Source organism: Synchiropus splendidus, chromosome 12 (assembly GCF_027744825.2).
Source record: "Synchiropus splendidus isolate RoL2022-P1 chromosome 12, RoL_Sspl_1.0, whole genome shotgun sequence".
Taxonomy (NCBI): domain Eukaryota; kingdom Metazoa; phylum Chordata; class Actinopteri; order Syngnathiformes; family Callionymidae; genus Synchiropus; species Synchiropus splendidus.
Genome location: NC_071345.1, coordinates 18,278,213 through 18,291,265, shown reverse-complemented (window position 1 = coordinate 18,291,265; position 13,053 = coordinate 18,278,213). Strand labels below are relative to the sequence as shown.

Below are 13,053 nucleotides of genomic sequence, written 5' to 3'. Positions count from 1 at the left end.
CTGTGAGGAAGATAAAAGAGAGAAATGCTCAGCATCTCGCCTCCCACTTCTGCTCCGCAGTTAACTGTAGGAACCATCAAACAGGCCTGCGCATGATGCCAGGCTTATTCCCATCCTCCCCGCTTTCCTCTGCTGCGGCAGACTGTCAACTTTACTTGCAGGCAGTGTGATATGTATATTTTAAAGGAAACCTTTGTGAAAGACTTATTGTCTAGGCACCAAATCCAGATGGATGCCACATTTAAACAGGCACCCAGGAGGTCACCCGCGTTTCACGCGCTTCGATGAGACGCTGATTATTATGCAGGAGAGGAGAACGTTTTAGTGTCTCTTGCAAACAGCTAACCCTTGTTTGGCATTCCTAAAAATGCCCCCATGTAAACAAAGGAACCACTTTCTTAATGTCACAGCTGAATCGAGGACTGACAGACAGACAGGTGATGAGCTATTCTGGAACACTGGCGGTTTGGATGCATATTGAAAACACGGTGGCTCTTCATAACGTTGCACTCCAGATCAGCTAAACTGAGACTGAGGCTTGAAGGGGACAAGACCACGTCAAGACCAAACCTCATTGTTGCGACACACTAATCCAGACCTGGGCAAAGTGCGGCCCGCGGGCCAACCGTGGCCCTTAGACTGTACTTATGCGGCCTTCCTGGAGTAAAACTATAAAATTGACATTGTTGTTGTCTCTGACATTTTTGTCTTTGCATTGGTTTTTTTTGTTTTTGTGTAATTTCCTGTCCCTTAAAATAAATCAGAATTGAAAGTAGATTTTGAAATGTAAGAGACACATCAAGAATCTTTAAGTGGAATGTGGCTTAAACTAAATAAAACACAACAAACCAACATTTTCTGTGCATTTTCAAATCTTATCCTCCTCTCTTTGGGTTTGACGGTCCCTCTCAACGGTCACAATATATAGCCTGCCCCCTCACGGAAATGTACTTGCCTACCTCTGCACCAGTCTGTTGGTTATTCTGAAAAATCTGTTTATCCCTGACTGTTTGGTGAGACCAACCTGCCTGACATAGAATCTCCTCACTTCTTCCAAAATGAATCATGTGTGGTGGAACACAGGGACTCTAACACTGGGACTGATCGAGAGCTGTGATGAAATGTGGAAGAACACATGCACAGACTGGGGAAATAGAGCCAGTTATCGATTACAGTGACGTTGTGTTTAGACCTGCACCTTTCACTTCTTCTCACGACGTTACGTACAGACTATTTTAACTGGCATGTGTCAGTTTTGACACAAACAAAGCACCCTGTTGGTAGCGTCTTCACACATATGGGACTCATAAAAGAAAAAGCCTTGGTCTTGACTGGTCTCACAATAATAACAAATGTATTTCCTGTCAATTCCGAGACAAGACCAAGACCTTGAAAATGTGGTCTTGAGGACTACAACACTGGCGCTTCAATGCAGCGCTGCTGATGGGATGAAGACTAAGATGACTTTGAACCCACTCACCACTGTGTGCTGTGCTTAAATGCATCTCCAGCGCTCGGGCCCCCGAAAAGCTCTTGTTGCACTGTGGGAAGGGGCAGAGGCTGGGGGTCTGGTGGTGAGCGCTGTCATTGTCCTCCACTGCAGTCTCTGCTTCCCGTTGCCTCCCGCTGCAGTAGTACATCAGGTGGGCCTGCAGGTTCCTCTCACTCCGAAACCAGATCCCACAAGCCTTGCATGGGAAGATGTCCTCTGCGGGGGACGAGAAGAAGGTGGCATGACATCAGTACCACAGTTCAGCCCCGCAGATAAAAAAAAAAACAGCACGCACACGTGCACCAGCACGCTCGTGTTGAAAAGGCTTTTCTGGCAAATCCTCGCCTGCTGCGTATCACTGTGTAGCTGCGACGAGGCTGCTGCCCTTTCTCAAGGCCAAACAAGAACACTGGACCATCTGCTTACAGAAGCCTCCCTGTCGAGCTGAACCCAGATAGCCCCCGCTAATAAACAAACACACTATTTGCATGAGGCCTGGATTCGCCAATTAACACGTTAGTTTGAGCCTCTGCGTGTTTATGTGAACCCAAAACTTGAAGGTCGACGGCTCTTATCTCCAGCGCAGAGACTCATCTGGGTTAATCTACGCCCAGTGGAGACGACGCTCGCTGGTAAGCGGGTGACTGAGTGCGAGCGTGAGTTTATATGTGTAAGACTCACAGGGAGAGACAGGATGTGTGTCTCGCCAAATGTTATCTTCATCGTGGATCACCTCGAGAGAAGGAATTTCAAATGCGGACTACACCAGACAAGACATGACGGACTCACTGTTGACGATGGCTGTGGGCAGGATGGAGGCCATGGCGGCCTGCTGCGGCAGTAGCTGGATGCTGTCCAGTAGTCGGGCTGGATACATGCCCTCGCTCAGGGACATGTGGTTGACCGCCTGCAGGCGCGAGTCAAAGTCCACGGCGAACGCCACCAGCTCCTCGCCCTCCATCATGTTCTTGGTTGTGGTGCACCACAGCTGCCCGCCTGGACCAACACAGGAGACGCTGTTAGCAATTTTCATCTTTCTGTTGCAGACGGCGTTGGAGTAGACCCTGAGCTGAGGTGGACGGTAGCTGCTGCTGCTGTCAGCTAAAACACCGACAGGTCCTCCGTGTTATTAGATTGTTGTGTTTTGGGATTAAGCATTCCTCTGAAATCTTCTGAACATATTCATTAAGTCAGGGGAGGGAGGGGGCGCGGGGGTAGCATCAGAGAGTGAAGGCTTTAGCTTAGATAATATTTATCTCGGCACATGACAGGTTTTTCAGCTGCACTTCATTTTCCATTGAAGAGATTAAAGTTTTTAATATGACTATTTACAGAAATCTGGCCGGCGAGATAACAACAAACTATGATACGGCGCCGCTAAATGGCAGAATTAGGACATTGTTTCTGAGGAAAGCTGGACAATTAATTACAGGCCGCTGTTAGCTTTCAAAGATGTGCAAACACACCCACCCAGTGTCGGGCTGAGGAGAGGGACATGTGACTGGAGCTGCTGCGGATGTAGAATAAAGAGGAGGAGAGAGGGAACACACACACACACACACACCAAACAAGCCGGCCGTCTCTGCTCTGACCTTTTCATTAGCATGAACTTCTGCAGCCGTTTGAAATACGGCAGCTTATCCGACAGCGTCTGGTACTATGCTATACAAATACTAAAATGGATGAGTAAGTGCATTTTCCACTTTTTATCAGATTTGTCAGTTAGCATCAAAAACGTTTGCAGAAATCTGCCTTAGCAGTCTCTGAGTCCTGCAAAAAATTGAATTGCACACTTCTGAGCTTGAGGGCGATTTGAAGGCGGAGTCATGTGATGTTCTCATTACAAGTCTGAAGCTGATAGAAGTTTAATAACTGAGTTAAGGTGGTCCAGTGTTGATGCATTCTTGTACACACACACACACATTGTCTCTCCAACAGTCTCCTGACTTCCATCAATAATGAGACGTTTAGATCAGTGTGATGACGGAAACCTTCTCCAGCCTCTCTCTCTCTCTCTCCTGCTCCGCTGCTGAAATTAGACGGCGCCGATGTGTCAAAGCAGTGAAATGGTATTAAAATATGCTATCTGGAAACGCTTCCTGCGCGTGTGTGTCAGCAGCACTTTAAAGAGCGCTGCCTATCTGTCGGCCAATCTGCTGTGACGAGACACACACTTCAGGCCGCTCCAGTTCGCCGTTTTGATTCTGTCATACCTCACACTGCCTGGAGAGGCCCTTTGAATTTTTATCTCCTAATTAAAATAACAAAACTCCTCTCCACTGTCTGCCCAAGTTACCATCAAGGTAGATACAAACTGCCTGCCACGATGGCGCCGCCGCCGCCTCGCTAGCTCCTCTCCCCTGCACGGATCGCCTCGCTTCTCTCTCTCTCACTCGTGGACGCTGAGCTACAAATCATCTGGAGGGACAGCACATACTGAAGTCCACGTTGTGGACGGTGACGCAATGCTTTAGTACATTATGACCAGCCGCAGTTGCGGCGTGGAAGGTAGGAACCCTGTGGAGGTGTGAGTGAGACAAGTGACTGGCCACAATCCGAATTAGCCTCTTTATACGGAAGAGGATTAGGGCCAGTAAAAAATAAAAAATAATAATAATAATTGTCAGAATTCAGAATTTAGAAATTTAGAACTTTAAAATATGAATTCTGACTTTTTTGCTCAGAATTCTGACATTAAAGTGAGAATTCTGACTTTTTTCTCAGATTTCTGACTTTAAACAGCAGTCTGACGTTTCCCGCCCCACAATTCATTGCTTACATCACAAAGTGAGAATTCTGAGATTTAAGTCAGAATTCTGAGAAAAAATGTTTGAATTCTCACTTTAATGTCAGAATTCTGACTTTAATCTCAGAATTACTATTATTTTTTCACTGATCCTCTCCTCTTCCGTGTCTTTAACTATGACTTACTGAACACTGTTTTTGTTTATTGCAAGTTTGACACATGCAGATGTTGGTGTTTGGCATCTGTTCCCCGTTGCCATCGATGATTTACAACACGGCGGTGGACACACTTGGAGACTAGAAGTGGACCCATCAGGTCCTAAATAATGCCCTGGATCACAGCAGCTCAGCGGAGCCACCACTGATCCACAGGAATAATTTAGGGGTCGGTGGGGGTCGTCACCCCTGAACCCTTCAAGAAACTGGGTGAAAAGGCTGAAAAGTGCGGCCTGAGACTTGCAGTGGTTTTGCTGCTAGCAGTCTGCAGCGAGCCGCCTTTGTGCAGTGGCCAATGCAGTTGGAATGAGGGCTATTGTCTGAATCCTCCTGCAGAGCACCTGATAAAAGAATAAAGAACTATGACATATTCTAAAAACAATGGAGGAATTAAGGAGAGACAATAGGCCAGCTGCCTCATTAAAACAATCAAAACACGGCATCCTGTACCAAGTCCAGATAATGAAAGGCTTCCGACGGCCGCTCGTATCCGCCGCGGCCCCGAGACTGTGGCTCCGCTGGCGACGTGCCCTCGTCCTTCTTTGATTAGCGCTTCATTTGAACGCGCAGTTGAAGATGAGCAGAGGAGCAAATTCTTGAAACAAATTTATAATGCAACCCCCCCCCCTTTCTATAAGTACTTACAAACTAATCAAACGTCTCAGGATGAATCGCGGGGGCACGAGTCCCTCCCCCTTTTGCCTGAAGCCCAACCAGATTTCAAAGTGCAGGCATCACAGGGCACTTTTTTAATTTGCTCACTTTAAATGACTTTATAAGAAAACGCTTGTGTACAGTACGTCCATGTGTATTGGAAGGTGGGGTGCGGGGGCACCAGATACTTGAGCGGGATTTTTTTTTTTTGCCCCCGCACACTGCTACTGCCGCCATATCTTAATGAAGCCGCAAACAAATCTCTCATGCCTTGCGCAGAGCTGAGAGACAACAAAGCAGCCGAAATAACAGAAGGGCCGGGATAATTAAACTGGCCTGGAGACAGGTATTCCAACGCGGCGCTGTAAACAGCACAACTCTTTAATAGTTGAGCTGTAAAGTGTGTAGCTATGTGTATCAGCTGCTCGCCGCCCCCATCTGTCGCCACACATGCGGACAGCAGCCGGACCGGCACAGTCCACGGAGCTGAACATCAGGGATGGAGAGCCACAAGGCTCGCTGCTCGGCCTTTGCTTTATTCATCGATTTAACTGCACTCGGCATCACAACCTGACGAGACTACACATGTTGGTAGTTAAATTGGTTCAAATAGACGGACACGTTTAATGGTTAATGCAGATTCACTGCGTCACAACCCTGCAGGTGGTGCACACCTGAAGTCCTCTGACTCTGAGGCCATTCCACGAATTATGATCCCGCCGCTTGTTCACTTTCATGGATTTCTCAATTTGTTTCACAAAAAACTTTCACATTCCAAAATCTGTATGCTAGCTGAGTGTAGTGTACTTAGAAGGGCTGATCATTGGGTGTTAGTTATGGACCACAAAATCTTTCAGAGATGTAGGTCATTTCCCTCCTCCACATACTGTAGCTTCTCTCGCGCTGTCAAGGCTTTTATATGGTATATCATATTGCTAGTGGTGCTAACTCTTAGCACCTCGTTGTCGTGTTTTGCCCAAAAGAACACTGTTGGCATTTGTTGGATAAGAGAGAGGGGACTGTTTCCCTTTTCTGTCTCTGTGGGGCGTGTAGAAGACAAACTAGGAACACATTGTACATCTTTGATGGTCCTCCTTAACAGTCTACCTTAAAAGTCAGAATGTTGCTCAGCAGACAGGTTAGTATTTCTGAGAACCACACTGGTCACAGCCAATGAAAACAAATAATTTGAATGAGTAAATTAGTGAGATTTGAATCTCTCTGGTTCAGAAATCTGAAAGTATTTGGATGTTTCAGGATCCGTCCTGAATGTTGGGTTAAGTACAAATCCAAAAGAGGCTCTCGATGCTCTAAGCTGAACAGCAGTTAAATATTATTGTAATTATCTTTATTTAAATATTTTTGAACAGTGACCCAATAGTAGCCTAATGACAATCGGCCCCAGTGGCAGCAACAACTAAGGATCACTGTGGTAGGAACGTGCCACACGATGGACCCACTACACACCAGACTTTGTTTTCAAATGGAGTCACAGCAGGATCAGTGATTCGATTGGCGTCCTTGTCATTCATCTGCGTTTTTAGATCCCTAAATGATAGTTTTAAAACTATGCAAACTAAAGACGTATTGAAACATTTATACCCTTGTTATAAATGAATGTCCATCCATGAGAAGATCATCGAAAATGTTCTGTCACAATGTGGTTCTCCCAGAGCTAAAGTCATTTATTAGATTGTACATGCGAAGCTTTGGACATTTTTTTTTATTTTAATTGAAATGATTTCATTGTATGAAACACTATATTGTAGCTCATTTTTAGGACCTTAAGGTTTGAGAAGAATAGTTTTGTTTTCGGCCACAAGGGGGCACTCTTCTCATGCTTAAACAGCAGCTGCTGAGACAAGCCGTCCCCGTCCTCACAGACAGGTGCAGTCTTCGGATCAGACGGTCTGATCTAACTTCCATGTGTATTTTAATATAACAAAATAAATAAATTATAAAGTGTTTATGCCAGGGAGGGGCAAAACCGTGGCTGACATGTTGTCCAGCTGTGTGCTGAAGTCTTTCTCCAGTGTTGCTGGAACCAGACTTGTCTCGTCCTGACCCCCCTCCTCCACGTCCCCCCAAAGATTTTCCTCAATTGTCAGTGTCCAGACTCATTTTTAGTGTTTGGCAGAGGTAGCCCGCGCGGCGCTCGTGGTCAGCCTTGAGCGAATGGCACTCGGGTCAGAATCCACAAATTAAAAAGTCCTCCCAGGGGAGCTTGGACTGCTCCGGCTCTCTGCACAGTCGCAGCGCCACATAAAAGCAGCACATGGAACAATGTCACCGGCTCGTTGTGACTTTCTTTAAAGGAAATAAAGAGAAGTGTCGAGCTGATGTGATTCAGCAAATGTTTTAAATTGAGAGGAAACGAGCGCACCCCAGAGAGTCGCCCCTCACAGTGCACTGCTATGCACAGTATTGTAACAGTCACAACATCGGGCTGAGTATGGAAGGTTGATGTGCTCCCTCTAAATCCTCCAGGTTGTGTTTGAGGACTCTTAAATGTACCGAAGACTGGGAACAATCCCAGGCCCCTCCCCCTGCTCTGGACAGACTTGTCCCACTGAGCTCTGTATTTACTGTCCCACTATGCAGGAGGCCCGTCGGTGTTCTGTGACGGTCAGGCGACATGTGTTTACCGTGGCCCCCGCTGAGGCTGCCGGCTGGTCGGGGACCTATCAGGACCAAGCCCTGCTAATGGGACCAGAAGACCTCTTGTGTCGGGAAGCTGTGTACCGTCACCAGAGCAGACCCTCGCCCCCTTCCCTGTCTCCAGCTGCAGCCAGTGTGCCTGTATCATCACGTTTGGGCGGGAGCAGGTGAGCGGCGCCGAGCCAATAGGAGGCGAGTTTCCCTGGGAGAGTGGCAGACCATCGCCACGCACCTCTGTGGTCCCGCCAACATGGCTCACGCCCTGCACCACATGGACCAGTGTGTGAGTGTGTGTGCGTGTGTGTGTGGATGCCAGCCCTAATGCAAATGCTTGCCGTTTAAAAAATGGAACACTCTTTGGAAAGGTCTGTGTGGACCTTCTGGTGCTGGCAGTGTTCTTGACTCTCCAGCAGGACATGGAGCCAGAGAGTTGCACCTGTCACCCAGCAAGGAATTCACACACTATTGTTCTATTCCTGATGCCATTTCAAATTGTGTTAGAGAATTTTAACATTATAACGTGAGTCACAAATCCACAAAGCTAACTGTTAACTAACCCGAACCCTCTTACCCTAATCCTGACCTCCCATAAAACAAAGTACCATTTGTAGTGTCACAGGTGTAGGTAAGCTATAATCGGATGATAAAGCCCAAAAGAGCTCCATAGAAGTTGCAGCTGACAGCATCACTAGCAATAAATGATGTGGCAACAATCTCTTCACTATTTCGTCTCCTTATTTGTCTTATTGTCTCTGTCTGGGGCTGCAACCCACAGCACATGACAAAACAAATTCCACTTCATTTCTATATCATAAAACCTCTTCAGCTTGTCGCACAAGTGAATGCAGAATGATCAATTCCCCTAAGGACATTTCAATTCCACATAGCTTATCTGCCCTAAAAATCCATTTTTTCTACTTCACAAATTTGGTCCTCTATATTATGTTATTAGCCTAATCTTTTCTGTTTTTTTTCATATATATATATATATATATATATATATATACTCGAACAATGTTTGCCTTGAAGAGAGTTGGTCCTAAAGATGGAGCATTCATCTCAAATGTTAGTAAAAGCACTGATCATTTCAAAGCACAAAGTCATTTCATAGCCTCTGCAGGAAACGTGCTGATGTGCAGCTAAAAGGCCTAATTGTCTGGCCATGTCTGGGCAGCGGGGCCACAGTTGTTGCCCTCGCTCGTTGCCATCCTGTCATCCTGGCAGCCCCGGCACTGCCCCAGGTATCACCGCGCGGCCATCTGGAGCCGACATCTGTCTCTCCATTGATCATGAGGGTTTAGCACTTGATCAAACAGACTGCGACAGGAAATTGCTCTTTTCCCCACAGAATGGTGGCCACCAGGGTAATAGAGTGGAACCCCGATGCTGCAGCGGCACGGCAGGGCCGGCACGAGCGCAGCGCCAGGAGAACTACTGTTTCTGTCCTCATTGTACAGTGACGCACACGTCCGGTCTCACACCCCTGACATGGACGACAGCGTCGTCTTGAAAACTCAAGGTGTCATCTTCTCAAGGGGACAGCATCGCCGTGATTCAGAGTCGAATCATCCGCAGCAATGATCAGAAAGCAATGTACTAAACAGCTGGATGTGGCGGCAGAATGACTCATTCTTGTCAGTCATATTTTACAGCCTAGTTAGCTAGCATTTAACAACGTAGCGGAAATACACACAAGAACAATTAATGCCCTCTTGTGTAATTTTGGCAGCCCCACACAGCTAGTTGAGTTTCAAATGAGCATAAACAAGTGTCCAGAAATTACTTCCAATGTTTTGTTGGTTGGAATAAAAAAAATCTTCATTTTGAACATTTTTACGCCACTTATTTTTCATACTTTACACTGTATGTGCACGACTTGGTTTAACAGTTTCAGCACCGCATAAGTACAGATAAAGGGCCGTATGTGGCGCCCAAGCTAATGTCGGCTAGAGCAGTAGAACACTGATCATCTCCCTCTAGTGGCCTGCTATAAATAAACAAAAGTCTGTCGGGCTCTCCTATGAGTCAAGAATCAAAAAGGGTTTGCTGTAAATGTGGGCTTACATTTAAAGATGGCTCAGAGAACACACACGCCTCTCAAAAGAACCAATGATGTCACTGAAAAAGAAACCAGCCAGTTCGGCTCATATAAAGTGACAGAGGACATTTGTTTTCCAGCTCGTGTTCGAGAGAGGAAATCCCTCAGCAGCTCTGAGCTTGTATCCCCAGTGGAGCCGTGCACACCCTCGTGCCGGGGTCTCACTCCTCCTCTCGGCAGAGGCGGTGGTCCTTGTGTAACAGATGCTCTCCGGGCTCTCACTGCAACATCATGTCAAGTGAGTTTGGACATTCCGATACTGAAGGTGACATTTATTCTGCATTGTCGAGGGAAGAACTGAGGGATTGTTCCTGCAAGGAGTCAGATACGTTTCCTTCGCCTACAGTGACGGAATGGTCCTCCGAAATATGATGCAAATTTGGGAACCAAGCAACTAATTCCTTCCCTGTGCCGCTGTAACCCCCCCCTTTCCGCCGCGTTCCTATTCTCCGCAATCCTCCGCTAGCCTCCCCAGACATGAGGATTCCTATTAATCGTGTGACCGCCCCTCGTTTTGCATTTTTACACAATCTCACGGCGCCACGGTGAGATGTGAGGTGTTTCGCCACTTTTGGCAAGCTGAAAAGATGTAGCCCAAGGAAGAACAAGTCGAAAGTATGAGGAAGGAGGGGTGGGATGGGGGTAAAAAAAATTATGACCAGGGGACGTGATAAAGAATTATCAGCCAGTGTGTTTTCCTGTTTGGTTTTAATCTACATTTAATTAAATTCTTATCGGCTGTGTGCTTATGGCTGCATTTGAATGGCGCGGCTGCATTCATTATGAATGGTAAAATTGAACTCGCTACATTGTGTGTGGCCCAATAAAGAAACAAGACTCTTATTGCGCTGCATGCACAGGCTCCGGCAGACATGCAGGGAAAAATAAGTCAATTAAGATCGTCTTTAAATTACAGCTGTATCAAAACAAGGAGGGGCGTGGGGGGTCCCTCCATAATAGAATCCTGACAGGAGCGAGAGCAGCCCTCTCGCCTGCGCACCTCCGACCGATTGTGCGGAAGAGTTGCTGTGAACAGGATTTACTGGAGTGTCATGATCGTTCATAATCGCGGGGTTACGATGGCTCCGGAGGTGAAATTAAACAGCCTGGTCCTCATAAAGATCTGGCTGCTTCGGCACAGTTAGAGGTCAGTGGCATGGTGCCACTGGACAAGGGAGGGGCTCAAATCTCGCAAAAAAATCTCCAGACTTGCAAGAGACAAATACGACAATGCCTACGATTTGATTGGCTGTGAGACATCAGACAAGTATGACACGCTTACAGGCCCGCAAATCAGAAAAGATCTTTCCCCTGCCACCATAAATGACGCACACCAAAACAAACACGCTCAAGTCACTCAGCAGCAGCCACACAAGAGTTACATAAGTATTAAAAAAATAAAAACAGAAGCAACATAAACGTGGAGCCCATGTTCATACAGACCCGTAGCACACGTGGCAGTGAACCCTTCAACAATAATAAGTTGACATGAGTTGCTCAGACGGGTGAAAGGGGTTAAACTACACAGTCATACGCAGGCAATGTGCAACAGTTCCAGGGTTCCGAGGGGAGGAGTCTTCTTTCTCGACTGACCATGTGGTAGCATCATTTTGTGAGTGACAAAAACCGCGCAAAACTCGCCCTACGATGGGAAACTGGAGTCGGACCCTATGCAACTAAAGTGCTGTGAAACACCCTTTGTTCTGAGGCTGGTAACACGAGGTCTAGAAAATTCCAAATAATCATAATCCATAGGTCATTAGCATTGTGACTCACTGTATCATGGTGACCCAGAAGAAGTAGATATTTTAAGACGAGTGTCGCACCATTAGACTCCAGGAAGGGAAGCGGGTTGGGCTCAGCTATATTGTAATTCCATCCACTAAGACACAGAGCTTTATAAAGGGCAGACTAAAGAACAATATCCCGTCGGCTGCACACAGAAGCGTTGAAAGAGACCCCTGAGCTGATACTACAAAGTTGGGCCGTGGTGAAATCCCTAAATCTTTCCCGTTTGCTTATTCTGAGCGGCGAGGGGGAGACAGAAGCTCCCCGCTGCCTGCTCATGTTTACAGAGCCGCTCTCATCTCTAGGCCGCGCTCATCCACGCCACTGACACACAGTGTCGACATGATTAGGGGTCTGCCTTTTTTTTTTTTTGCAAAGACGCGTGTGTCGGAAGGAGGTGGAGGATCGGCAGATGAATGACTTTGGTGCATCACAGAGGGATCACAGCAGATAATCGCTCCCGACTGCTGCGCACGCGGTCCCGGATCTGCTCTGTAAAATAATGTCGGCAGTGGAGTCTTCTCCGAAGCTTTCGGGCAGGTTATCTGCGCCATTTTATGTTTGCTGTTTAAATCTTAACGGGACATAAGCAGCGAGGGAGAGCAAATATGTCTGGAGTCGGGGGAAGTGGACTGGAAATGTTATTGCGAGGGGTTCAGATTAGCGCCTGCGAGGGGCTGAGGCGGTGAAACTGCTTCTTCAAAAGGAGGGAGAAAGGGCAGGAAATGTTGTGTTTAACCTAAAGAGGCTGAGAAGTGAAGAATAATGAAGCTGACCTGCCTCTTCTGACGTGGTCACAGGACAAATGTTCTTAAGTCAAACAGACCACCACCGACACACTCAGCTAGAGTGCAGCATAAATTCCAATATCATAAATAGTGCTATCACACAAACAGAGGAGCCATAAAACCTCCTCAGACTGGGTCCATAAACCTCTGGTGTTACTCATACTGAGCAAACACATGTGCACGATTTACTGCACCAGATCTCCTCTTTGTTTATTCTCTCAATAAGCCCACTCGATCAGCCTCCGCACAAACAAGCTCCTGCACGTGTGCGTCGTTTTAGCATCGGATTTCATTCCTGACTCCAATTCAATTGTCCCTGCAATATCCAGGCCGCGACGGGCATCAGGCCCCATCACCTGTTCGTTATCGCCGGACGGCCTGTTTGGCGAGCTCTTGAAACGCCGCCACGACGTTGACTCGCAGTTAACAGCAGGTCCGTGAACTTCTCACGCTTGATGGCGGCGGCCGGGAAACGGTGCTAGCGGCTAATTAACATCATAAAGCGTGTCTAAATGGACGGACGACACCGGCAACCTTCATTTGCACACGCTGACGTGGAGTTACCTGTGTTTTTATTTCCTGCAGATAACGCGTGCATTTTTTAAAACACCTTT

General features: G+C 47.0%; 1 protein-coding gene across 3 annotated transcripts in view; it reads right to left on the bottom strand.

The window, feature by feature from the left end:
- zfpm2a (zinc finger protein, FOG family member 2a) overlaps positions 1-13,053 on the bottom strand; it is a 128,767-nt gene that overhangs the window by 3,859 nt on the left and 111,855 nt on the right. For all 3 annotated transcript variants that reach the window (XM_053880478.1, XM_053880479.1, XM_053880480.1), the window contains 2 exons: positions 2,282-2,488; positions 1,481-1,708 (listed from right to left, as the gene is read on the bottom strand). In XM_053880478.1, coding sequence (XP_053736453.1) covers positions 1,481-1,708; positions 2,282-2,488 — 435 coding nt within the window. The remainder of the gene's footprint in view (positions 1-1,480; positions 1,709-2,281; positions 2,489-13,053) is intronic.